The sequence below is a fragment of the Chanodichthys erythropterus genome, chromosome 12 (genome assembly GCF_024489055.1).
Source record: "Chanodichthys erythropterus isolate Z2021 chromosome 12, ASM2448905v1, whole genome shotgun sequence".
NCBI lineage: Eukaryota > Metazoa > Chordata > Actinopteri > Cypriniformes > Xenocyprididae > Chanodichthys > Chanodichthys erythropterus.
The window spans coordinates 3,707,280-3,733,471 of NC_090232.1; the positions used below are offsets into that span (position 1 = coordinate 3,707,280).

The window sequence follows — 26,192 nt, forward strand, 5'->3', positions numbered from 1 at the left end:
ACTACATTAAATAACAAAGTATTGAACAAAGTTGCATTTAGCAAAAAACTAATAGCAGAAGAACTGTTTAAAAGTTAAAAAAAAAAAAAAAAAAAAATTGTGTTTTTAAACTATGAAGCATTATGCTACTCAAATTAAAAAGCGTTTTGACATGTTGGAAACTGACAGGAACTGACTTCATCCGACGACTTAAATTACCTTACTAATGCAAAAATGGTTCAGAGAAATTAAAGGGATAGTTCACCCAAAAAAAAAAAAAAAAATTCTGTCATCATTTACTCACCCTCATGTCGTTCCAAACCCATAAGACTTTCGTTCATCTTCAGAACACAAAATTAAGATGTTTTTAATGAAATCTGAGAGATTTCTGTCCCTACATTGACCGCTACACAATTGAAACTTTGATGCTTCAAAACGTTCATAAAGAGATTGTATAACTAATCCATATGAATTGAGTGGTTTAGTCCAAATTTTCTGAAGAGACTTGATCACTTTAAATGTTGAACAGATTTAATTTAGACTTTTATTCACATATTAACATTCATTAGCACACACATCAGTTATGGTAAACAGACGATCAAGCATGTTCACCGGATGTGCGAGAACCAATGAGGTTCATTCTTGTTTGTTCTTGTGCGCCATTCAGGTTCGGCTGAGCTTCTGTTTATGTTCACTGATCAATGTTTATATGTGAGTAAAAGACTAAATTAAATTTGTTCATCATAAAAAAGTGATCAGAAAATTTGGAATCGCTCAATTCTTATGGATTAGTTTTATGATTTCTTTTTAAAGTGACGCGAGTGCTTGCTGATTGCGCAAAAAAACATAGTTTACTACTGTATTTCCAAAATATTCATCTTTAACACACATTCACGAGAGCATGCATGTTGCTGACGCTAGAGCAGATCTTGTTGCATGAATTTTTTCCCATTGCTTCAATAAATTGAGGTTAAACCATTGGAGTCACATGGGAGTACTTTAGTGATGTCTTTACTGCCTTTCTGGAGCTTGAAAGTGGTAGTTGCATAGCTGTCAATGGAGGGACAGAAATCTCTCCAATTTCATTAAAAATATATTTGAATGAAAGTCTTACGGGTGTGGAACGACATGAGGGTGAGTAAATGATGGCAGAATTATTGCCACTTGGTTTAATATTTTGTTATCAAATGCCCCAAAATTCTTTTTTTTTTTTTGTGTGTGACTTGAATGTCCAAATACTGCTTAGGCTACTATAAATAATTTTTTTTTACATATTTCTAGTTAGCTTAGCACATATCAGTAATAATGCACCAGCCACTCAGTGATTTTAAACAAATATTACTGCAAGTGCTTCAACTTGAGCAAGTCTCTCACCATGTACATACGATCATATCTAAAACAAAGCAATCAAACCAAATGCAGACATACAAAACAAAATGTCAATAATAAATAATAAAGATAATTCACTCTAGATATATCAGTTTGGTTTTGAAATTAGGTTGACAGAAGTAGATCATTAATCTTGTGTTGCATCTTGTCTTAAATAGTCATATTTACAACTAATAAAGAAGATAAAGGTACAGAATTGAGAAAATGGGCACTTATGGAGAGAAGGAAAGGGCCACAGCTAACCATAGAAGCAGCAAGAGAAGAAGAAATCCACAGAACAGAGCATGACTTACAAAGAAGCAACATCACTTGAGATCAAATCAAACGTCACAAACACAAAGTTACTGACACAATGTCAGACCATTACTACAGACGGTGCATGTTAAACAGAACTGAACGTTTCATGACAAAGAAAAAAAAAAAAGACGTGATGCAACAGTCTCTATATATTTACACTTCCCCATAAATCTTTCAGCACTCTACAAAAATACTATTCACTTTCCTTTAGAAGAACACACTTGTTACAGAGCTGTCACTCCAAATGCCTCATGGCTCAGAAATACAGTACATATTACTGCACACAAAATGGTTTATGTTTAAAAAAAAACACTCCATGATTTGTCATATGTACATATAAGGTTTGGTAGATACTGAATAGTGAATTACTGCAAAATGCATGATTCTCGGCAGTCCATAAAATTGCTAAATCTGTGTAAACAGACGCTTCCCTGCAGTGGATCTCAAGTAAAATTATGAAATATGATTAAACAATGTCAAATATGGTTCATTTAATTCATTTCAGCCAGTTCAACATGATCTCATTAGTATTTGTCGGCATGTTTAGTATGTAAAATAAAGTGCAGTTCTAGAACACATTTATTCCCATACATTATTATAGCTAATAAAGACAATACTATCAATTTATAGAGTATATAAAATGCAAACCCTTTTACACCAAGTTTGGGGGGCAGTTTTTAAAAGAAATTAATACTTTTATTCAGCAAGGATGCATTAAATTGATCAATTTTCTATTTTAAATAATGCTGTTCTTTTCGCATAAGTTTCCAGAAAAATATTTTCGATATTGAGATATATATATATATATATATATATATATATATATATATATATATATATAAAACGTGTGTATATGTATACTTTAAAGACTTAAAAGACTTAAAATACTTACGTACCAGACCAACCTTACACATTTTAAAGGGTTTACACTTTATAATACTCTAAATGTACAAAAACATTAATACACATTAATACCTATAACAATGAGATCACACTGGCCATTAATGCAGAACTAAAGCAGCTTTTCTTACCAAAAAAAAAAAGGCATTTCTAACTCAAAAGTTCACAATGATAACGGTGCGTCGAGATTAGGCTTTGTTATATCTGGCAGTTAGAGACTGTTGAAATGTTCAAGCATCTTGTTGCAACACAATACTCCATTATTTAACTAATTGTAACAGTAAATGTCTTTGTGTTTATATGCCACAAATTGGACAAAACATCACCAAAATGGGATTTATTTGACCTACAAACTAGTCTTCTGACAATACATCATTAAAAGCTACGCAGAAACATGAAACTATGAATGATGGTAGATTGAAAACTACAGGGGCAACACTTACTGTATTTGTGCTACGCTTGTTATTAGGTGTAAGAACAGACAGGCAGCGAGAAAAATAAAACCACACAATTTTAGACCACTGACAGTGATTGAGACTGAAGGCTGTTTTTATAATTATGTTAGCGCTGAAAAGTGGCACATTAAAGCCTTTTAAGTGTTTGCAATTTTACAAAATACAGCTCAGTTATGTGACTTTGTGATACGTAACACAGCATCACATATCCAACCTCCCTAATTCATGTAAACCTGCTGTGTTAACTAGAAAATTTGTTTTATGAAATACAATGAAATGCCCCAAATAAAAACATAGCAGCCATTGTGAATAAATAGTAATGATAACAAAATAAATGTTGTGCCCAAATTCCATTTTCCAATTGCAGATTCGTCAAAGGCTCAGTACTGACATATTGAATTGAAACTCAGAATTACTAGTAAATATGTTAACCAGCAGATTAAAACTAATTGTATGCATTTGATTTGCTAACTTCAGTTGGAAACAGAATGCAGTCCAGTCACATGAAAACATCACCTACAAAACACTGAAAATATATGACTGAAACTTTCCCTTAAAGTCAACATAAAACAGCTTTCAGAGTTTACTTCCTTAATGTGATGCTGAACAGAATATTCAGACTTCATTTTATCAACCGGGAAATGATTGGATTGTGAAAACGAGCATATAATGTACCATAAAATGCCCTGAATGCAAGTTTGTCGATTGCGAAACTTCTAAAACACTTCTGGCACCTACTTCTGAGGAGACTTTCTGACTGGGTCGAATTCAGAATTAAATCAAATCGATCATTATTTGCTATTAGGGGTGTAAGGGTACATGTATTCGTCTCAAACCATCACGGTACGGACGTAATACAGTCAGTCACAGGCGATCCATGCTCCAATCCAGAAGGGGGTGCTGTGGTAATGCAAAACTATTTGCTAACCTCCACAACAGGAAAAAGAGCTGCATCCTGTTTGTTTGCTTTATTTTACAAAAGCACAATGTTTAGTTTTAGATGTAGAGTGTCCACAAATAAAAATAGACCCTTACAGTTTTGAATGATGTCTTACTCTTTTCTGTATGACTATAAATGATGGAGTATTTTTCCGATGTTATAATGAGACAAAATCATCTGCCATTGTGCCGATTTGTGTCGTGATTCATGGAAGTCTCACTACAACAGTTCAGTGATGGAAATGAAAGCTTCAGGTGCTATTTCACTTTTATAACACAAGAGATGCTTTTTCAGTTTTGTAGCTGATTGTGACCAAATATCTTTTGATTTTTATCAGCTCTACAAAAAAATATGATCTATAAAAGAATGCATTCTGTTTACTGCTTAGTGCTTAATACACTATAATAGGAGGCTGTACTGTACCAACTAGGGGACTAAATGCTGCTATAGGTGGCAATTTGAACTACAATCTGTTCAAAATAAGTGAAAAGAAACCTAGTATTGGGGATTTGTTGCTTTTTCCCACTGTACCGAACTCGTATCGAACCGTGGACCTAAAACAGAGGTATGTACCAAACAGTGACTTCTGTGTACCGTTACACCCCTATTTGCTATTATTGCCATAACAGTATGACATTAGCTAAAATGAATCACTGCATTAACCATTGGCAAGAATTTAGAAAGGCTGTATTACTGGCAACAGTAGCCTCAACAATGCCACCACTGAAAAAAGAAAGTGCACTCAAATTGCACAATTAATTACAAAGGCAAGTAACATATTAAATTAAACAAAACATTTTGAAGTAGAAAGACTGAAACAGTATTTTCTTGTAAAACATACTCCAGTAATCTTTGTTTTCTACGGAGCCCCCCAAAGGAACAAGATGGTGGAACAAAAAGTAGTTCTCTCGCCAATGTTGTGCGTTCCCCTGAGAAACTTTGTGTTCTCTCGCAAAACCTTTTGAACTCTTCGAGAGCGAACGCAAAGTTTCTCGGCAGAATGCAAAAGTTTTTGTGAAGGTACGCAAAGTTTAATTTGTGAAAGAATGCTATGCATTGACAAATAACTTTTCCTCCATCTCATATTTTTTTTCCCTTCACCATGTCCCTTTAGGTGCTCCGTAGTTTTCTTTGAAGAATGGTTAAATACTTTTGACGTCAGCCAAAAATGAAAGTTATTTCAGTGGTGGAAGTTCAAGTTATACATTGTGAACAAATTTAAACATTTTGCTCTTTGGAAAAACACCCAGAACATTAATGAAGTAAGTAGGGTCAATTTCATATTGACCTTAATGTGTTGACCATATGTCTTTCAACCAATAAGAAGATAAAAGTAACAGTTAAAAATTCCGAAGGAGACTTAAAGTTCCCACTTAATTCAGGTACTGATAAAGTAAATGAATGTAAACACCCTGTAAACCATTCAGTGCCATTCGTCCTGATAATTAATCCTCCGTATCTCTCAACAGGTGAGTTCACCACTCACCAAATGTGACTTTCACTATTATTGTATTGTGTTCTCAATATGAACAAATCCCTCTCAGCGCCTTTATCAGCCTTTTCTTCAACTCATTGTGCTGAGGAACTCGACTGTTCATAATTTCACAATCCTCTCAGGTCTAACTGTAGTCTTCCCAGTAGGGCAGCAGTTTTGGCGGTATGAAGGATTTGCTGAAAAAGTGCAAGTGTTCCAGTCAGGAAAATATAAAATTCAAGTGCATATTCGCTCCTAAAATCTTTTAAATACACTTCTTTCCATTCAGAATGAAATTAAGGACCTTTGAGAGTGGCTGGAATCTCACCAAGTTACTAGATCTAACTATGTGCCGTCCTGTATATGAAACACTTTAAAATACCTGTCGAGGGGAAAAACAATGTTCCTGGGTGACTGGCAAGGTCTTTGGGGATGGATGGGGTTTGGATGGGTTGCGTTGACCTTATCCCCACAGTTTTTATGCCATATTTTATGTGGCATAATGTCAGTTCAGTGGCTTGAATTAGTTCTAGTCCCGTTTTTGACCACCAGAGGATCAAGGAAAGACATTTAAGGTGCTGGTAGAAGAACCAGGCTCTACAGAGACCTGGACGCTAGACCACAGTGTTCCTCTGCCGGTATGGAGGAGGAGGCAGGACTGTTCCTGGCTTCATTCCAGACAGATATTCAGGGTTTTCAGCCACGGCAGGCTGTATGCGGCCGTTCTGCTTGTGAAGGAACTTGTTATTGCAGACCACTGACAAGTCTTGAGAGTTCTCCTTGGGTGGAAGGCTGTGCTGCCAATACTCAGGATTGTCAAAGCTATTCTTGTACATCTTGTCCACTAACGTGGTCCCAATCAGGCTGCCTGGTTGCACCGGATGACCTGGTAGCTTACTAACCACTGCGGACTTTGCCAAATGAAACTGTTGTGGGGAACGATTCGATTGGCTTGGGTGTCCTGGTTGGACTTGATGGCTCACAAGACAGATCTGGCCTGCTGGTGCTTGCGAGCCAGGTTTGCTGCCGTGATCATGAACTGACTGAACCGAATGGGTATGTTGATCATTTTGGCTCATCGGTACAGGGTGAACCAGCTGAACTGGTGGTATGGCGAAGTGAACGTGCGGTCCGTGGCTGTGATGATAGGGTTTGCCCAGTTGTGTGATGTGGGGAACGTGGGAGCCTGGAGTGTGGGCTGCTGTGGTCACCTGCAATGGGATGGAGACTCCATTTTTCCGTAACATTTCCTGGTTCGTGTCGCTGGTGGTGTTGAATGCGTTGAGGTAAAGGGGCTCGTTGATGTATTCATCTTCACATTTGGGCTTTCCATCAGGGGTGCTGTGGTAACCTGGGTTGTCTAGTGCGTGAACGTCTTTATTTTTACGCCTTGTTACAAAAGGATTCTCCTCAACGGGATTCAGATGATCTAAAAAGATGACAGACAATGACATGGATAAAACGTTGTAGACATTATGCTTTTGGATACACATTTTATATAAGACTCTTCATTTAGGAAAAAGTATGGAATTGCTAATAGGTGCACCTTTAAACAGTACATTTTTTTAAGTATTTGTTCTTTATTGGAGAAACTTTACTTTACCACATTCTAAAGGATAATATTGTACTTCTTACTCCACTACATTTCATTAAAACATGTGGTCCAAGATGCAATAGCAGTGTCCAGTTCGTGAACGAACTGATTATTTTCAAAAAACCTGTTAAACTAATTTGCAAATCGCACCGAATGAATTCATTTGCGATCCAACTGATCCGATTGCAGCTGTTCTCGAGTCAACAACTCATTGATTCAATGACCGTTCAGAGCAAGTCTACAAGTTTGACTCAAAATGAGCCAAGAACTGGGAGAGCCTCTGTGCTCATGTGCGCATGCGACTGTTGGCGCAAAAAGTAAGTTGCAATTTCAGAATTTTAGGATTGATTATTGTAAATAAAACTCATCTTTAGGTCACAACTGTCAGTTGTTTGTGAATTAAAACTGCTGTAATAGGGAGACCTGTAACGCTTGAATACGGGCATGTCCATATCACTATCTCAACGTTGTAGATTTGAAGTTAAAAACACAACATAACATTAAAATAATTCAAATTTTTGCCCTTGCATTCTTCCCTGCTGCCGTAGCAGTTTCAAATGATATAAAACTATTGTGTTTGCATGCCGTTTATTTTAAAATGTTATGCATTTAGCCCAACGTGACAATGTTTTTATCTTTTCTCAACACACATTATATATTATGTATCTGCATACATACTTGTGGAGATCTTGTCCTTCATAGGGGACATATAACCATCCTCATCTGTATCATCCCTCTGTCCTTTCTCTCCCAGGAGGATGGTCGGGTCTGCACTGTAGCGCTGGCCGCTGCTGTCCTCTGCTGAGTGAGCCGTGGCCTGTTTCTTCAAGTTTCCGTTACAGTGCGGATCCTCTGCTGGGTCCAGACCAGCTCTTTGTATCAGTCCTGTCGGGCCACTTCCTGTAGCAACCGCCTCATGAGGTCGGGACCCCGTTACCTCTTCAGGGCACAAACTTCCGTCATGATACCCAAACTGGTTCTGATCACAGGAGAAACATAAATTAACTTGAGGAAAGAAGATGAGGTTAGAGAAGTATGAACATGAATGTGGCATTACAAGAAAAGGCATAAATGACATCAAAAAGACTAGACCAACTTAAATTCAGAAGTTTAAAAGAAGATACTTTGTTGCTACAGAGACTTCCACTGGAAAATATCCAAATATTTTTTCTTTGCTCTTCTTTATTTTTCTGAATTTTGCGCACCACTGTATTGACCATATACAGCTCAGACTGGGCATTACACTTTCTGAGCTAAAGCAAAGCTCTAGTTTAAAGTGGTAAAGTTTAATTATTGCATGGGGCAGGAAGTGGATGTAATTTTGCCTGTTCTTTTCATTACTCGGGTGAAATGAAATGCTGTGCCCAACTTGGCAATGGAGAGAGTCTATTCAAACAGTAATAATGAAAGCAGGGTGCAGCGGCACTGCTCTATATAATGCTCAGAGCCATTGTGACTCTGTGTTTCCAACTGAACAGACATGATCATCAACAAATTACAGAGCTAAACATACACTACTGTTCAAAAGTTTGGGGTCAGATTTTTTTTTTTTTTTTTTTTGAAAGAAAGTAATACTTTTATTCAGCAAGGATGCATTAAATTGAACAAAAGTGATTATTTACATTATATACACTGCCTTCCAAACGTTTGGAAACGCCCTAGAAAAATGTGGTTTTGGACAATATTGGCATGAATCCTTTTTAATTTGTAATAATTTTGCACTGATAAGGGACAACACAAACTATGAAAACATATTTTATTACATAAACAGTTTATACATTCAACCGTGGAATGACATCAATAGGAGTGTAATGATACGCTCAGGTCAGGATACGGTACGTATTTCGATACGGAGTTCACGATACGATACATATCATGATATTTTGAACAAAATGAAACTGAAAAACATTAACAAATTTCAATCATTTTCCTTGTTGTACATACAAGATTACATTTCAAGGTTTAATAAAAACCTTCTGTGTTCAAATTAACAGCCGAATAGGTCTGTCTGTCACTAAAAAAAAACAAAAACTTAAATTTAACATGAAATTAGAATTGAAAATACTAAGGAACTGTTCACATATCGCATCTAAAAACGCGTGGAAGGCACGGCCGCACCTCTTCTCCTTCTTTCTAAAGCGCTTGCGCTCCCGTGGGGTTGGTCGTTGCTATGCAACAATGAACTGCGCTCTCCAAGAGGATCAGGAAGTTTCAGCAAAGGACAAATTGATTTCTAGCCCTTGTATTACCTTTACTACTAGATATATTTTATATATATATATATATATATATATATATATATATATATATATATATATATATATATATATATATATAATATATTTGTATTTCATATATGTTCAGCTGTTTGGCTGAGCTTTCGATGGTGTTACAGAAAGGCCATAGCTGATTGTTTGGTTCATCACATGACCTGCAGTGCGTTTGCGGCATTCTGAAAAGTTGAGAATTTCTCATCTCGGTGCGCCTGGAAAACGCACCACATGCGCTTGGCGACCGCGTTGCTTATGAGCACGCCTGCCGCGTGAGATTAGACTGCCGTCATATCATAAAAGTATCGCCATCACTCTACGATACATATCATAATATCTTTGCATCGCGAAATTTCGTACTGCGATACATCGTTACACCCCTAGACATCAATAAAACAGCTTGAGAATAATATCTCACGTAGCATCACATTTACCTCAGGCAAGTCATTTAGTGTCCACAGCATGTTAGTTCACTAGAGAAATGAACTCTAGAGGGAGCATTTCACTAAATATATGCACTATATTAGCTTATATATTCATTATGTTTACTTTACCTGTTAGTAATGTCTTATTTATTTAACGTTTAAATAAATTTGTCATGAAAACAAATGATGAAAGTAGTTATAGTAATGTGCAAGAAAGGGCTCCCTGTATATAGTTTACAGCCCTTCTGAGATAGATTTTATTTTATCCTTAAGAAAATGTTAATTATAATTTAACTTATTTAAAGGAAGAGATGATATGTGCAATAAACCACTGTTTAATATATATAAAAAAGCAATTTTATGTTTAGTTTTCTCCGTCCTGCTGTACCAAACCTTTGACCTCAATACCAAGGTATATGCCGAACCGTCATGTTTGTGTACCATTACACCCCTAAATGTACTAGGAGTAAAAACACATGACGTCACAAGGATAAGGCAAGGAACTCAAAATAAAACTAGATAAAAAAGAAACAAACTTTAAGTTGGCTTGAAAAAGCTGGTCCAGAAAGTTTGAAGCAGTTTGAAAAGTTTGAAAGTTTCAGTTTTAGTTTAGTAATTTTGATAGAGTACTAGGATGCTCTGTGTGATTGCTAAGGTATTGCTATGTGGTTGCTAGGGTACTCTAAGTGGTTGCTAAGATGTTGCTATGTGGTTGCTAGGGTACTCTGGGTGGTTGCTAGGGTGTTGCTATGCGGTTGCTAGGGTACTCGGGATGGTTGCTAAGGTTTTCTGGGTGGTTGCTAGGGTGTTGCTACGCAGTTGCTAAGGTGTTGCTATGTGGTTGCTAAGGTACTCAGGGTGGTTGCTAGGGTGATGCTATGCGGTTGCTAAGGTACTGAGGGTGGTCGCTATGGTGTTGCTATGTGGTTGTTAGGGTACTCAGGGTGGTCACTATGGTGTTGCTATGCGGTTGCTAGGGTACTCGGGGTGGTTGATAGGGTGTTGCTAGATTTAGTTTGATAGATAGATAGATAGATAGATAGATTCAATGGATTAGAAATAGTACATAGAATGGCACTTGAGTCTAATTGAGTTTTTGAGTCTAATGGGCTTCCTAATTTTGACAGTTGGAGTTTGAACAGTCTTGGCTCATTTGAACATTCCGTCAATGAAAGTCAATGGGATTTTTCCGATCTTTAACAGTCTTTTTTTTTTAGGAAAACCGTAAGTCGATCAGTTAGAAAAGATATAGCACACTAAGTCAGAACTCTTTTTCAAGCCTACTTAATAAATAAAGACCAAATATATTTTATTTTCTTTTGTATTAGCTACAACTAATGAAGCTTACTTGATTTGAATCTACATGTGGGTGGGGCATATGGGAAGTGGGAGGAGTATTTAAGGAATGAGGAACCAGGTACTCCTCAGCGTCCATCAGGTCATCCAGCTCCTCCTCATCTAGAAGACTCTGGAAGAACTTACTGTGGTTGGGGCTGGGCAGCTTCATGCGATCGTCCCCCTGAGATGACAACACATAGTGTTATCCAATGAGATCCAGGACCATAAAACATTTCCATTTCAACAGAGAGAAGCTGAGCAATCCCCACCTGTATGACGAGGTATCTCTGAGGGTCTCGAGCCATGCGGCTGAACTCTGCAGCGAGTTCTTTAAACCGAGGCCGACTATCAGCATCAATCATCCAGCCTGGAGGTGAAGACAGAGCAACATGTCATAGATACACAATGAAATTCAAATCTTCCTTCATTATACAGCTGAATCTTATCAGAATGTATGTCAGTGTGGTTTTATTGTGTTTACATTTTCACATATAAAATATAATAAATAAATTCTCAATATTTATACATGCATTTTATATATATTCACATATATTGGGTTTTGGCATTTGCTTGACACTAATTTCTTATATTCATTTGATTCCCCCTCCAATGTGACACAAACAGAAAGCACTAAAAGTGGATTTCATGCAGGAATATTACACTCTCTGAGGTGTTATAATTGTTATGTTGAATCAAATCATAAATGGCGGCTTCCAGTCAAATCTGATTACAACAAACAGATCATATATCTGTCTTTTTTCACTTCTTTGTGGAATTGACTGTGCCAAAACAAATTGAGTGCGAGCGAATAAAGAGAGCTGGATAAAGCAGTGACGGCAAGAGCAAGACAAACGATTTGGCTATACCTTTTTTTACATTGTACCTTTTTAGCGAAATGGCGAAACATAACCATATTATCATTCTATATGAGCAGATTATTTAGTCTCAGAACATGACTCACATTTCACCATCACCATGTAGACGTCTATGGTGCAGATGGGCGGCTGGGGCAAACGCTCGCCCTTCTCCAGGATGTCTGGAATGTCACGTGTGGAAATCCCATCGTAGGGCTTTCCTCCAAACGTCATCAGCTCCCAGATAGTCACCCCTGAATGAATGAGAAACACACTCAGTCTCATAATCACTGATCACTGTTAGTTAACATGATGGTCATGGAGTTAGAGGAGTGGATGTGAAACCTACAAAGAATGTTTTGTTTGTCTTTTGTAGTTTATCTTACAGAAAGCAGTATCTCAACTTGTGGATTTCAATAATTAATGGGAATTATGAATTATGAATGCCACTTTTAGCTCTTTTACAAAAACTCCCAACTCCTGTGCTAATTTGCATTTACTAATTTTGCTGATAGTATTCTTTGAGAACGCTAAATAAAGAAACCCTCTGGTGCTCCTTGAGTGACAGCGAGAATGAAATGAATGTACTATATTTTAGTTCAATAATGATTTTTTTTCATATTTTGTATTTTTAGGGGATTTTATAAAACAAAAAAAATTTCAGACTGTCAAAAAAAAAAAAAAAAAGAAAAAAAGACTGTCAATAAAATTTCTAAACTGTCATAAATCTTAAATGCTTTGGAGCACATACTTCAGTTTGGTACGGAAGAGGATTAGGGCCAAGCAATAATAAAAAAAATAAATAAAACCATCTCGAGATTAAAGTTGTTAAAATTCGAGAAAAAAAGTCTAAATAAAATGTTGAAAATAAACTCATTAAATTACGAGAAAAAAGTCGTTAAATTACGAGAAAAAATTCGTTAAATTATGAGAAAAATGTCATTAAATTATGAGAAAAAAGTCGAGATAAAATGTTGAGAATAAAGTAATTAAATTATGAGAAAAAAGTCGAGATAAAATGTTGAGAATAAAGTAATTAAATTATGAGAAAAATGTCATTAAATTATGAGAAAAAAGTCGAGATAAAATGTTGAGAATAAAGTAATTAAATTATGAGAAAAAAGTCATTAAATTACGAGAATTTGTTCTTGTAATTTAACGACTTTTAACATTTTATCTCGACTTTTTTCTTGAAATTTAATGAGTTTTTTCTCGAAATTTAACAACTTTAATCTCGAGATGGTTTTACTTTTTTATTATTGCTTGGTCCTAATCCTCTTCCGTAGTTTGGTCTTGTTTTAAAGAAAAAAGGTTTAAAAAAGTTATAGAAGTTAAAAATAAAAATACAGAAGTTAAATAAGTTATAAAAAAATTATAGAAGTTAAATAAGTTAAATAATTCACAAAAAATACTTCAATAATTAAAATTGTATATGAAATATATATTTTACAAAACATATTTTACTCAAAAAAAATAAAAAAATAAATAAAATTATTAATCATTATAATTCTAAACAAGTCGTGTTCCAAATTTAAGGTTGATATCTCAAAAAATTTGCTTTTAGTAAAATCTAATTTGGCCGCAGTATCAACACAAACATTTCCCATTCCTTTCCAATGCGGTCATTTTTAACCTAAACCGAGGAGTGTGAAGTGTGACTTTTTTTTTTTTTTCTCAGGACACTTTAACCTTTTTGAATCATGTCCATGAATTTTTTTGTTGTTCACATAGCAAGAACAAAAACCTTCATCAAGTTTTGTACCATTCAGATGAAGTAAAACATCCTAAAACATATACATTTCAGATAAAAAATGACCGAACAGCACCAGAGGTACATAACTCAATAAACAAACAAACAAATTAAATTATTATATAATTATATATGTAATAATAATAATAATAGTTGAGAATAAGAATGATTAAGAATGCTTATTCAAAAAAATAAATAAAAATGAATTAAGTCAATATTAAATAAATAAATGAAAATGATTATTATATTACATATTTTATTATATAATACTTAATTTGATTATTTGCTTTTTATTGATTTATGTAATATTTACACTATTATTTATTTAATATTGACTTAATATTATTTTAAATAAGCATTCTCAATTATTCTTATTCTCAATTATTATTATTATATTACATAATAAGAATAATTGAGAATGATTTTTTAATTATTATGTTAGTATTAAATATTAATACAAATATGTAATATTTCATAAATAATAATAATAATAATAATAATAATAATAATAATAATAAATAATAATAATAATAATAATAATAATAATAATAATAATAATAATAATAATAATACACTTTTAGTAATTTAATCAGGAAAAACAAAACAAAAACACAAAAACAAACCAATAACGTAGTAAAACTCAATTTTCTTCACTGTGTATAGCTCACCATAGCTCCATATATCGCTCTGGTGTGTGAACTTCCTGTAGTGAATGCACTCCAGGGCCATCCACTTGATGGGCATCTGAGTTAATGAACAACAGTTTCACAGTTTAGCTTATGCAATGAGCATTTTCATACATGACAATTCAGATAGTTTTGATTGAAGGATATACAACAATGTAAAATACTTGGTAACAATAATGTTTCATTTATTAACAAGAACTAACAATGAAAAATATTCAAGTATTTAATTAATTTAATCAAGTATTAATCTTAGTTAATTTTTGCATTTACTTATATATTATTAAAATAAAAAAATTGTATGTGTTAACATTAGTTAATGCACTGTGAACTGTTTATGAACTAACATTAACAAATATATTGCTCATAGTTGGTTCATGTTAACTAATGCATTAACTAATGTTAATAATGAGACTTTATTGTAAAGTGTTGCCAAATAAGGTATGAAATACATGCATTCATGCTCAAAATTAAATGAGAGCCATCAACTTTCACTCAAAAAAATTCCTTTACAAGAACTGCGGGTGAACACAAATACTGCTGATTTTTCCATAAATCATCAAGTGCTTTTACTTGCGTTTTGATGTAAAGAATTTCATTAGACAAATAAGGACGATGTTCAAACTCTGACCTTGCCTCCATCCGCGCTGTACTCCTTTTCATCTATTTCCAGCAGTCGAGCAAGTCCAAAATCAGTGATCTTGATGTGGTTTGGAGATTTTACCAGGACGTTACGAGCCGCGAGGTCCCTGTGCACCAGACGCCTCTCCTCCAGGTACATCATACCCTGATGAAGAAGAGATTTCAACAATTATCATTTCAACCAACATTACAGCATGTCCTCACCTTCCCTCTCATAAAGACCACTGCTATACAAATGCATCAGAGATTTAAATATGGGCCCGTCAAATTAGACTCCCTTCCTAAAGATAGACTGTAAATTAGTGGGACATCTAATCAAAATGTAATAGCATCTCCTTATTTCTCTTGACCCATGTTCACTTCCATTTTGCTGCTTTGGGTCACTGTGCATTAATACTGATCTTAGTGCCTCGACAGAAGTTTGCCTATGATTTATGGCTTTATGTTAATCTTCAATTAAAATGCAACTTCATGGCCTTTGGGAGGAGAAGCACTGCTAAATCTCTGCATATGCTTGAAGAAAATCACTGATGGTTAAGGAAATGGACCTGTGGGCTTCTTCTGCTGAACGGAGCATGATAGAAAGGACTGTAGATGCGTGACAGCGCTATGAAGAATGGACTGTTGAGGATGACACTTAAGTGAAGCAGATGCTTGTTAGACAAACTGAAAGAATACTGTACAAATAGTCATTAAAAAAGTCAAGTTTTGTGTGACTTCTGCTGTGTAATTGCCAGTTTTCTGCACAATTAAACAATGACAACATTGAGATCCTGCCAACATCAGTGAATGAATAAAACGAGAAATGTTTGGCTGCAAGAAACACAAAAATACATGTTTTTCCACTGAATTAAATAAAAATAAATAAATAAAACAATTTAAACAACAATTATGTTTTTTTTTTAATTAAATTGTTTTGTTCAGCAAGGATCCATTAAATTGATCAAAAGTGATGGTAAAGACTTCACATATGGAATTAAGTAAAAACTACTTAACTAAGTTAAGTTAACTTAAACTTGGCCAGTTAGAAAGTAATTACTCAGTTGAAGTTTACTTTGCATTGCAATACTCTTTCATATGGAAGCTTGTTTCCACCATGAAATAAAAAATAAAAAAGGTCATTGCGACTTTCTATCTCACAATTGTGACTTTTTTTCTCCTCAGAATTGCAAGATATACACTCACAATTGAGAGCTCTAAAGTCAGAATTGTGTGATATAAAGTCAGAATTGTGAGATATAAAGTCAGAATTGTGAGATATAAAGTCAGAATTGTGTGATATAAAGTCAGAATTGCGAGATATAAAGTCAGAATTGTGAGATATAAAGTCAGAATTGTGAGATATAAAGTCAGAATTGCGAGATATAAAGTCAGAATTGTGAGATATAAAGTCAGAATTGTGAGATATAAAGTCAGAATTGTGAGTTATAAAGTCAGAATTGTGAGATATAAAGTCAGAATTGTGAGATATAAAGTCAGAATTGTGAGTTATAAAGTCAGAATTGTGAGATATAAAGTCAGAATTGTGAGATATAAAGTCAGAATTGTGAGATATAAAGTCAGAATTGTGAGATATAAAGTCAGAATTGTGAGATATAAAGTCAGAATTGTGAGTTATAAAGTCAGAATTGTGTGATATAAAGTCAGAATTGTGAGTTATAAAGTCAGAATTGTGTGATATAAAGTCAGAATTGTGAGATATAAAGTCAGAATTGTGAGATATAAAGTCAGAATTGTGAGATATAAAGTCAGAATTGTGAGATATAAAGTCAGAATTGTGTGATATAAAGTCAGAATTGTGAGTTATAAAGTCAGAATTGTGAGTTATAAAGTCAGAATTGTGAGATATAAAGTCAGAATTGTGAGTTATAAAGTCAGAATTGTGAGTTATAAAGTCAGAATTGTGAGATATAAAGTCAGAATTGTGAGATATAAAGTCAGAATTGTGAGTTATAAAGTCAGAATTGTGAGTTATAAAGTCAGAATTGTGAGATATAAAGTCAGAATTGTGAGTTATAAAGTCAGAATTGTGAGTTATAAAGTCAGAATTGTGAGATATAAAGTCAGAATTGTGAGATATAAAGTCAGAATTGTGAGTTATAAAGTCAGAATTGTGAGATATAAAGTCAGAATTGTGAGTTATAAAGTCAGAATTGTGAGATATAAAGTCAGAATTGTGAGATATAAAGTCAGAATTGTGAGATATAAAGTCAGAATTGTGAGTTATAAAGTCAGAATTGTGAGATATAAAGTCAGAATTGTGAGATATAAAGTCAGAATTGTGAGTTATAAAGTCAGAATTGTGAGTTATAAAGTCAGAATTGTGAGATATAAAGTCAGAATTGTGAGATATAAAGTCAGAATTGTGAGTTATAAAGTCAGAATTGTGAGATATAAAGTCAGAATTGTGAGTTATAAAGTCAGAATTGCGAGTTATAAAGTCAGAATTGTGAGTTATAAAGTCAGAATTGTGTGATATAAAGTCAGAATTGTGAGTTATAAAGTCAGAATTGTGAGTTATAAAGTCAGAATTGTGAGATATAAAGTCAGAATTGTGAGATATAAAGTCAGAATTGTGAGATATAAAGTCAGAATTGTGAGATATAAAGTCAGAATTGCGAGATATAAAGTCAGAATTGTGAGATATAAAGTCAGAATTGCGAGATATAAAGTCAGAATTGCGAGATATAAAGTCAGAATTGCGAGTTATAAAGCCGGAATTGAAAGATATAAAGTCAGAATTGTGAGATATAAAGTCAGAATTGTGAGATATAAAGTCAGAATTGTGAGATATAAAGTCAGAATTGTGAGATATAAAGTCAGAATTGTGAGATATAAAGTCAGAATTGTGAGATATAAAGTCAGAATTGCGAGATATAAAGTCAGAATTGTGAGATATAAAGTCAGAATTGTGAGATATAAAGTCAGAATTGTGAGATATAAAGTCAGAATTGTGAGATATAAAGTCAGAATTGTGAGATATAAAGTCAGAATTGTGAGATATAAAGTCAGAATTGTGAGTTATAAAGTCAGAATTGTGAGATATAAAGTCAGAATTGTGAGATATAAAGTCAGAATTGTGAGATATAAAGTCAGAATTGTGAGATATAAAGTCAGAATTGTGAGATATAAAGTCAGAATTGTGAGTTATAAAGTCAGAATTGTGTGATATAAAGTCAGAATTGTGAGTTATAAAGTCAGAATTGTGTGATATAAAGTCAGAATTGTGAGATATAAAGTCAGAATTGTGAGATATAAAGTCAGAATTGTGAGATATAAAGTCAGAATTGTGAGTTATAAAGTCAGAATTGTGAGATATAAAGTCAGAATTGTGTGATATAAAGTCAGAATTGTGAGTTATAAAGTCAGAATTGTGAGTTATAAAGTCAGAATTGTGAGATATAAAGTCAGAATTGTGAGTTATAAAGTCAGAATTGTGAGTTATAAAGTCAGAATTGTGAGATATAAAGTCAGAATTGTGAGTTATAAAGTCAGAATTGCGAGTTATAAAGTCAGAATTGTGAGTTATAAAGTCAGAATTGTGTGATATAAAGTCAGAATTGTGAGTTATAAAGTCAGAATTGTGAGATATAAAGTCAGAATTGTGAGATATAAAGTCAGAATTGTGAGATATAAAGTCAGAATTGTGAGATATAAAGTCAGAATTGCGAGATATAAAGTCAGAATTGCGAGATATAAAGTCAGAATTGTGAGATATAAAGTCAGAATTGTGAGATATAAAGTCAGAATTGTGAGATATAAAGTCAGAATTGTGAGATATAAAGTCAGAATTGTGAGATATAAAGTCAGAATTGCGAGATATAAAGTCAGAATTGCGAGATATAAAGTCAGAATTGTGAGATATAAAGTCAGAATTGTGAGATATTAAGTCAGAATTGTGAGATATAAAGTCAGAATTGTGAGATATAAAGTCAGAATTGTGAGATATAAAGTCAGAATTGTGAGATATAAAGTCAGAATTGTGAGATATAAAGTCAGAATTGTGAGATATAAAGTCAGAATTGTGAGATATAAAGTCAGAATTGTGAGATATAAAGTCAGAATTGTGAGATATAAAGTCAGAATTGTGAGATATAAAGTCAGAATTGTGAGATATAAAGTCAGAATTGCGAGTTATAAAGTCAGAATTGTGAGTTATAAAGTCAGAATTGTGTGATATAAAGTCAGAATTGTGAGTTATAAAGTCAGAATTGTGAGTTATAAAGTCAGAATTGTGAGATATAAAGTCAGAATTGTGAGATATAAAGTCAGAATTGTGAGATATAAAGTCAGAATTGTGAGATATAAAGTCAGAATTGCGAGATATAAAGTCAGAATTGTGAGATATAAAGTCAGAATTGCGAGATATAAAGTCAGAATTGCGAGATATAAAGTCAGAATTGCGAGTTATAAAGCCGGAATTGAAAGATATAAAGTCAGAATTGTGAGATATAAAGTCAGAATTGTGAGATATAAAGTCAGAATTGTGAGATATAAAGTCAGAATTGTGAGATATAAAGTCAGAATTGTGAGATATAAAGTCAGAATTGCGAGATATAAAGTCAGAATTGTGAGATATAAAGTCAGAATTGTGAGATATAAAGTCAGAATTGTGAGATATAAAGTCAGAATTGTGAGATATAAAGTCAGAATTGTGAGATATAAAGTCAGAATTGTGAGTTATAAAGTCAGAATTGTGAGATATAAAGTCAGAATTGTGAGATATAAAGTCAGAATTGTGAGATATAAAGTCAGAATTGTGAGATATAAAGTCAGAATTGTGAGATATAAAGTCAGAATTGTGAGTTATAAAGTCAGAATTGTGTGATATAAAGTCAGAATTGTGAGTTATAAAGTCAGAATTGTGTGATATAAAGTCAGAATTGTGAGATATAAAGTCAGAATTGTGAGATATAAAGTCAGAATTGTGAGATATAAAGTCAGAATTGTGAGTTATAAAGTCAGAATTGTGAGATATAAAGTCAGAATTGTGTGATATAAAGTCAGAATTGTGAGTTATAAAGTCAGAATTGTGAGTTATAAAGTCAGAATTGTGAGATATAAAGTCAGAATTGTGAGTTATAAAGTCAGAATTGTGAGTTATAAAGTCAGAATTGTGAGATATAAAGTCAGAATTGTGAGTTATAAAGTCAGAATTGCGAGTTATAAAGTCAGAATTGTGAGTTATAAAGTCAGAATTGTGTGATATAAAGTCAGAATTGTGAGTTATAAAGTCAGAATTGTGAGATATAAAGTCAGAATTGTGAGATATAAAGTCAGAATTGTGAGATATAAAGTCAGAATTGTGAGATATAAAGTCAGAATTGCGAGATATAAAGTCAGAATTGCGAGATATAAAGTCAGAATTGTGAGATATAAAGTCAGAATTGTGAGATATAAAGTCAGAATTGTGAGATATAAAGTCAGAATTGTGAGATATAAAGTCAGAATTGTGAGATATAAAGTCAGAATTGTGAGATATAAAGTCAGAATTGTGAGATATAAAGTCAGAATTGCGAGTTATAAAGTCAGAATTGTGAGTTATAAAGTCAGAATTGTGTGATATAAAGTCAGAATTGTGAGTTATAAAGTCAGAATTGTGAGTTATAAAGTCAGAATTGTGAGATATAAAGTCAGAATTGTGAGATATAAAGTCAGAATTGTGAGATATAAAGTCAGAATTGTGAGATATAAAGTCAGAATTGCGAGATATAAAGTCAGAATTGTGAGATATAAAGTCAGAATTGCGAGATATAAAGTCAGAATTGCGAGATATAAAGTCAGAATTGCGAGTTATAAAGCCGGAATTGAAAGATATAAAGTCAGAATTGTGAGATATAAAGTCAGAATTGTGAGATATAAAGTCAGAATTGTGAGATATAAAGTCAGAATTGTGAGATATAAAGTCAGAATTGTGAGATATAAAGTCAGAATTGCGAGATATAAAGTCAGAATTGTGAGATATAAAGTCAGAATTGTGAGATATAAAGTCAGAATTGTGAGATATAAAGTCAGAATTGTGAGATATAAAGTCAGAATTGTGAGATATAAAGTCAGAATTGTGAGTTATAAAGTCAGAATTGTGAGATATAAAGTCAGAATTGTGAGATATAAAGTCAGAATTGTGAGATATAAAGTCAGAATTGTGAGATATAAAGTCAGAATTGTGAGATATAAAGTCAGAATTGTGAGTTATAAAGTCAGAATTGTGTGATATAAAGTCAGAATTGTGAGTTATAAAGTCAGAATTGTGTGATATAAAGTCAGAATTGTGAGATATAAAGTCAGAATTGTGAGATATAAAGTCAGAATTGTGAGATATAAAGTCAGAATTGTGAGTTATAAAGTCAGAATTGTGAGATATAAAGTCAGAATTGTGTGATATAAAGTCAGAATTGTGAGTTATAAAGTCAGAATTGTGAGTTATAAAGTCAGAATTGTGAGATATAAAGTCAGAATTGTGAGTTATAAAGTCAGAATTGTGAGTTATAAAGTCAGAATTGTGAGATATAAAGTCAGAATTGTGAGTTATAAAGTCAGAATTGCGAGTTATAAAGTCAGAATTGTGAGTTATAAAGTCAGAATTGTGTGATATAAAGTCAGAATTGTGAGTTATAAAGTCAGAATTGTGAGATATAAAGTCAGAATTGTGAGATATAAAGTCAGAATTGTGAGATATAAAGTCAGAATTGTGAGATATAAAGTCAGAATTGCGAGATATAAAGTCAGAATTGCGAGATATAAAGTCAGAATTGTGAGATATAAAGTCAGAATTGTGAGATATAAAGTCAGAATTGTGAGATATAAAGTCAGAATTGTGAGATATAAAGTCAGAATTGTGAGATATAAAGTCAGAATTGCGAGATATAAAGTCAGAATTGCGAGATATAAAGTCAGAATTGCGAGATATAAAGTCAGAATTGCGAGATATAAAGTCAGAATTGTGAGATATAAAGTCAGAATTGTGAGATATAAAGTCAGAATTGTGAGATATAAAGTCAGAATTGTGAGATATAAAGTCAGAATTGTGAGATATAAAGTCAGAATTGTGAGATATAAAGTCAGAATTGTGAGATATAAAGTCAGAATTGTGAGATATAAAGTCAGAATTGTGAGATATAAAGTCAGAATTGTGAGATATAAAGTCAGAATTGTGAGTTATAAAGTCAGAATTGCGAGATATAAAGTCAGAATTGTGAGATATAAAGTCAGAATTGTGAGATATAAAGTCAGAATTGTGAGATATAAAGTCAGAATTGTGAGATATAAAGTCAGAATTGCGAGATATAAAGTCAGAATTGTGAGATATAAAGTCAGAATTGTGAGATATAAAGTCAGAATTGCGAGATATAAAGTCAGAATTGTGAGATATAAAGTCAGAATTGTGAGATATAAAGTCAGAATTGTGAGATATAAAGTCAGAATTGTGAGATATAAAGTCAGAATTGCGAGATATAAAGTCAGAATTGCGAGATATAAAGTCAGAATTGCGAGTTATAAAGCCGGAATTGAAAGATATAAAGTCAGAATTGTGAGATATAAAGTCAGAATTGTGAGATATAAAGTCAGAATTGTGAGATATAAAGTCAGAATTGTGAGTTATAAAGTCAGAATTGCGAGATATAAAGTCAGAATTGCGAGATATAAAGTCAGAATTGTGAGATATAAAGTCAGAATTGTGAGATATAAAGTCAGAATTGTGAGATATAAAGTCAGAATTGTGAGATATAAAGTCAGAATTGTGAGATATAAAGTCAGAATTGTGAGATATAAAGTCAGAATTGTGAGATATAAAGTCAGAATTGTGAGATATAAAGTCAGAATTGTGAGATATAAAGTCAGAATTGTGAGATATAAAGTCAGAATTGTGAGTTATAAAGTCAGAATTGTGAGATATAAAGTCAGAATTGTGAGATATAAAGTCAGAATTGTGAGTTATAAAGTCAGAATTGCGAGATATAAAGTCAGAATTGCGAGTTATAAAGCCGGAATTGAAAGATATAAAGTCAGAATTGAGAGTTCTAAAGTCAGAATTCTGAGAAAAAAAAAGTCTGAATTGCAAATTATATCATGCAATTCTGACTTTAAATCTCACAATTCTGAGAAATAAACTTAATTTGTAATTACTTTATTTATTTATTTTTTTATCTAGTGGCAGAAACAAGCTAGCATAGTTTGAAGTACATTTTACTCAAACAATGTAACACTGAATTAAGTCATGCTTTTAAAGTGTATGCTTTACTTAGAATGTTTAAGTAAATAATACAGTAGATATTTTGTAGACAGTATATCTACAGATAATAGAAGTACTGTGATACCCGCCTGAACACAGAGGCCTCAAAACATGGTACACAATAACAGTAACATTCGTTGGATTGTTCGAGTATGAATGTGTCATTTTGAGTAGAAAATTAACTCCAGAAGCTACTAAATCTATAACAACCAAAGCAATGATAAAACACTGAAAAATGCAACCTTATCAATTAATTATACCCCAGTGCATGATGGGAACACCAGTATCAGAAAGTTGAGTAGGTTTTACTTAATTTTATAATGTTGATATTTACGCTTTAATTTTTACAAGCTTAAATTGAGTACTAATACAGAATTTACTTAGTTCAGACATAAATTGAAAATAAGAAAATCTTATTCAGGTAGAAATTACATTATTTTTTTCAGTAGTTTTTACTTCACCACAAAAATCATTTGTATCAGTGCAGGATATATGAACTCCATTTGCTACTGAAATTCATATCAAAGATGCTATGCAATTATTATGTGAATATTCAGTGTATTTCACAACACTACAGGCAAGAGCAAACTATGAGCATTCTCATTCATCTCAATAATAGCTGCAGAAATCACGTCCTCATGTTATGTTGATTCCATAATGGTGCATTTACTGCATCTACCAACCAGACAAACTCTTTGACTCTCTGTGACATGTCATTTGCTGACTTCTTATTCCAGAGGCAAGGATCATGGCTGCTCAGAGCTACTTATACAGCTGTCTGGGAATTTATGTGAACATGCATGAATCAGACAAGCGCCAAGTCAAGAACATTGTGTTAAAATACATTTTCTCTGTGATACAGAGAGAGACATAAACCCATCCATCATACAGCAGCACTGCAGACACTGCTCTGAGAGCCACTATACTGCTCTCTCTCTCTCTCACTCTCAAATACAGTCACGAAGAGTGCACACATATAATACAGAATAGCTTGAGCGATCCATTTAGGACATAATATTATTGCTCAGTTTCAAAAACTCTTTGTCATCTACTCCATACATGCCTTGGCAGTATTCTCAATTAGCTTTTCATGATAGAGTAGAAAATGCTCAGTTTATTCTAATAGTTTGTTGTTAGCATGTTGCCAAGGCTAAGCTAATGATGCAATAGTTTAATGGGGTCAGTAAGAGTTTTTTTATTTTTTATTATTTATAAAATTACAAGAGATTTCTATTTCAAATACATCTGTCTTTCTATTCATCAAAGAATCCTGAAAAACTGTATCACTGTTTTCCTACAGATATGAAGCAGCACAACTGTTTCCAACATTGATAATACTATGAAAAAAAGTTTCTTGAGCAGCAAATCACCATATAAGAATGATTTCTGAAGGATCATGTGACACTGAAGACTGGAGTAATGATGCTGAAAATTCAGCTTTGAATCAGAGGAATAAATTACAGTTTAAAATATGTTCCCATTTTATATATATATATATATATAGATTTGAAAAGCCTTTGTGAGCATGAGACTTCTTTCAAAAACATAAAAAACCCAAACTTTTGAACATTACTGAATATTAAAGCATTGCAGAGTATTAAAAAAATACAAAGCATACACATATGGGGAAAAAAAAGGGTAGTGATGATTCTCTCTGACCAATCAGTGACCTGCAGTGTTTACATGTCACATTTAGTATCGGTACGGCATGCTTGCAACTTCAATCGAGGTGGTACTATTTAAGTGAGCCATACCGTTCCATACCGAGCTGTCCGATGCAGTGGAAAAGCACCAAAAAGTGAGCCGTACCAAGCCGTACCGAACCGAACCGTACCATGCAGTGGATAACTATCAGCAAGTCAATTGTACATTTTTGTAATATGCCTGTTTAAGAAAAGTATGTACTTCTTTATACATTATAGATGTATGAGCAGCCTTATGTTAGAGCTGTTGATTTAGCATTCAAAAAAGGAAAAAAAGAGGAAATGTGAGAGAGATCTTTAGCAAATGCAAACCCGCTTTTGTCAGCAGAAACGCTACAGAAGACAGTCGTTCTCATGAACTGTATCCAAACTAAAGTATCCAATGCTGCAATCTTGATTCTTCCAATTTGATTCTTCACTCTGAGATCAAGAAAGCTGGATCTAGTGGAATTAGCATTCAAACGACAAGCTTTACTGCTGCCGGTCTTTAATGTTCCTTTCCATACAGAAGCTCTCTATCCCACCAAAGAGATGGGCTAGGCAGTGAGAAGCAGCCCTTTGTGTGTTCAGATCGACTGAAGTCAGATTAAAGCAAGAGCAAACCCCGTCAAAAGCTACTGGCGTTTAGTATTACAGGCTTCTTGCAGGCTAGCAGGTCCAAGCGTTGGCGTGACGTGCATGTAAGCAGGCCAGAGCATTCGAGTAGCGTCCCTAACCTCTGTTCTCTTGTTTTTACATCCCGCGATGCCCTATTACTACACTTTCTAACCTCTGGCATGGGAAATAACAAATATTAGATGTGCAGGACCACCGGGGCTTAATTAAAATCAGAGAGAGAAAGCTGCATCTAAAAAAAAGATGGCGGAGGAGTGTTTGAATGAAGAATACATCAAAAAACACATGTTGAAATATGGGTTGAGGGTCAGAAGTCAAGGTTGCTGGGGTTGCAGTTATGTACATTCAAATCAAAAATGCTATGAAAGATGTTTTTTCCCCCCTTTTACTATTAATCTTAGTATTTCACTACTGTAATTGTTTTGGATTATCCTTATTTTGGATACCACATGACTTCTGATTATTAATCCTGTTTATTTAATTATGCATTGAAAAAATGGCATTTAGAAGACAGCATTACTTCCCAACAGCAACTAAAGAACACAACCTGAACTAATCTAGCAACAGAGCACATGATAGGGCTACACACATTTGCTACTGATTAATTCATAAATTAAAAGATGTTTAAAAACTCTTTCTGTGTCATTTGAA

General features: G+C 33.5%; 2 protein-coding genes across 5 annotated transcripts in view; one reads left to right on the top strand and one right to left on the bottom strand.

Moving 5' to 3' along the window:
• LOC137032938 (uncharacterized) overlaps positions 1-26,192 on the top strand; it is a 59,011-nt gene that overhangs the window by 31,575 nt on the left and 1,244 nt on the right. The window contains exon 4 of one of the 2 annotated variants that reach the window (XR_010896766.1): positions 7,783-7,921. The exons of the other annotated variant lie outside the window; for it this stretch is intronic. The gene's annotated coding sequence lies outside the window, so the exon portion shown is untranslated. Of the gene's footprint in view, positions 1-7,782; positions 7,922-26,192 lie in introns of those variants that run through there. 2 annotated transcript variants of the gene reach the window in all.
• Positions 2,640-26,192, bottom strand: part of LOC137032937 (receptor tyrosine-protein kinase erbB-4-like) — a 231,435-nt gene continuing 207,882 nt past the window's right edge. For all 3 annotated transcript variants that reach the window (XM_067404966.1, XM_067404965.1, XM_067404967.1), the window contains 7 exons: positions 14,980-15,135; positions 14,334-14,409; positions 12,023-12,169; positions 11,331-11,428; positions 11,072-11,242; positions 7,707-8,007; positions 2,640-6,863 (listed from right to left, as the gene is read on the bottom strand). In XM_067404966.1, coding sequence (XP_067261067.1) covers positions 6,049-6,863; positions 7,707-8,007; positions 11,072-11,242; positions 11,331-11,428; positions 12,023-12,169; positions 14,334-14,409; positions 14,980-15,135 — 1,764 coding nt within the window. In that variant the 3' untranslated portion in view covers positions 2,640-6,048. The remainder of the gene's footprint in view (positions 6,864-7,706; positions 8,008-11,071; positions 11,243-11,330; positions 11,429-12,022; positions 12,170-14,333; positions 14,410-14,979; positions 15,136-26,192) is intronic.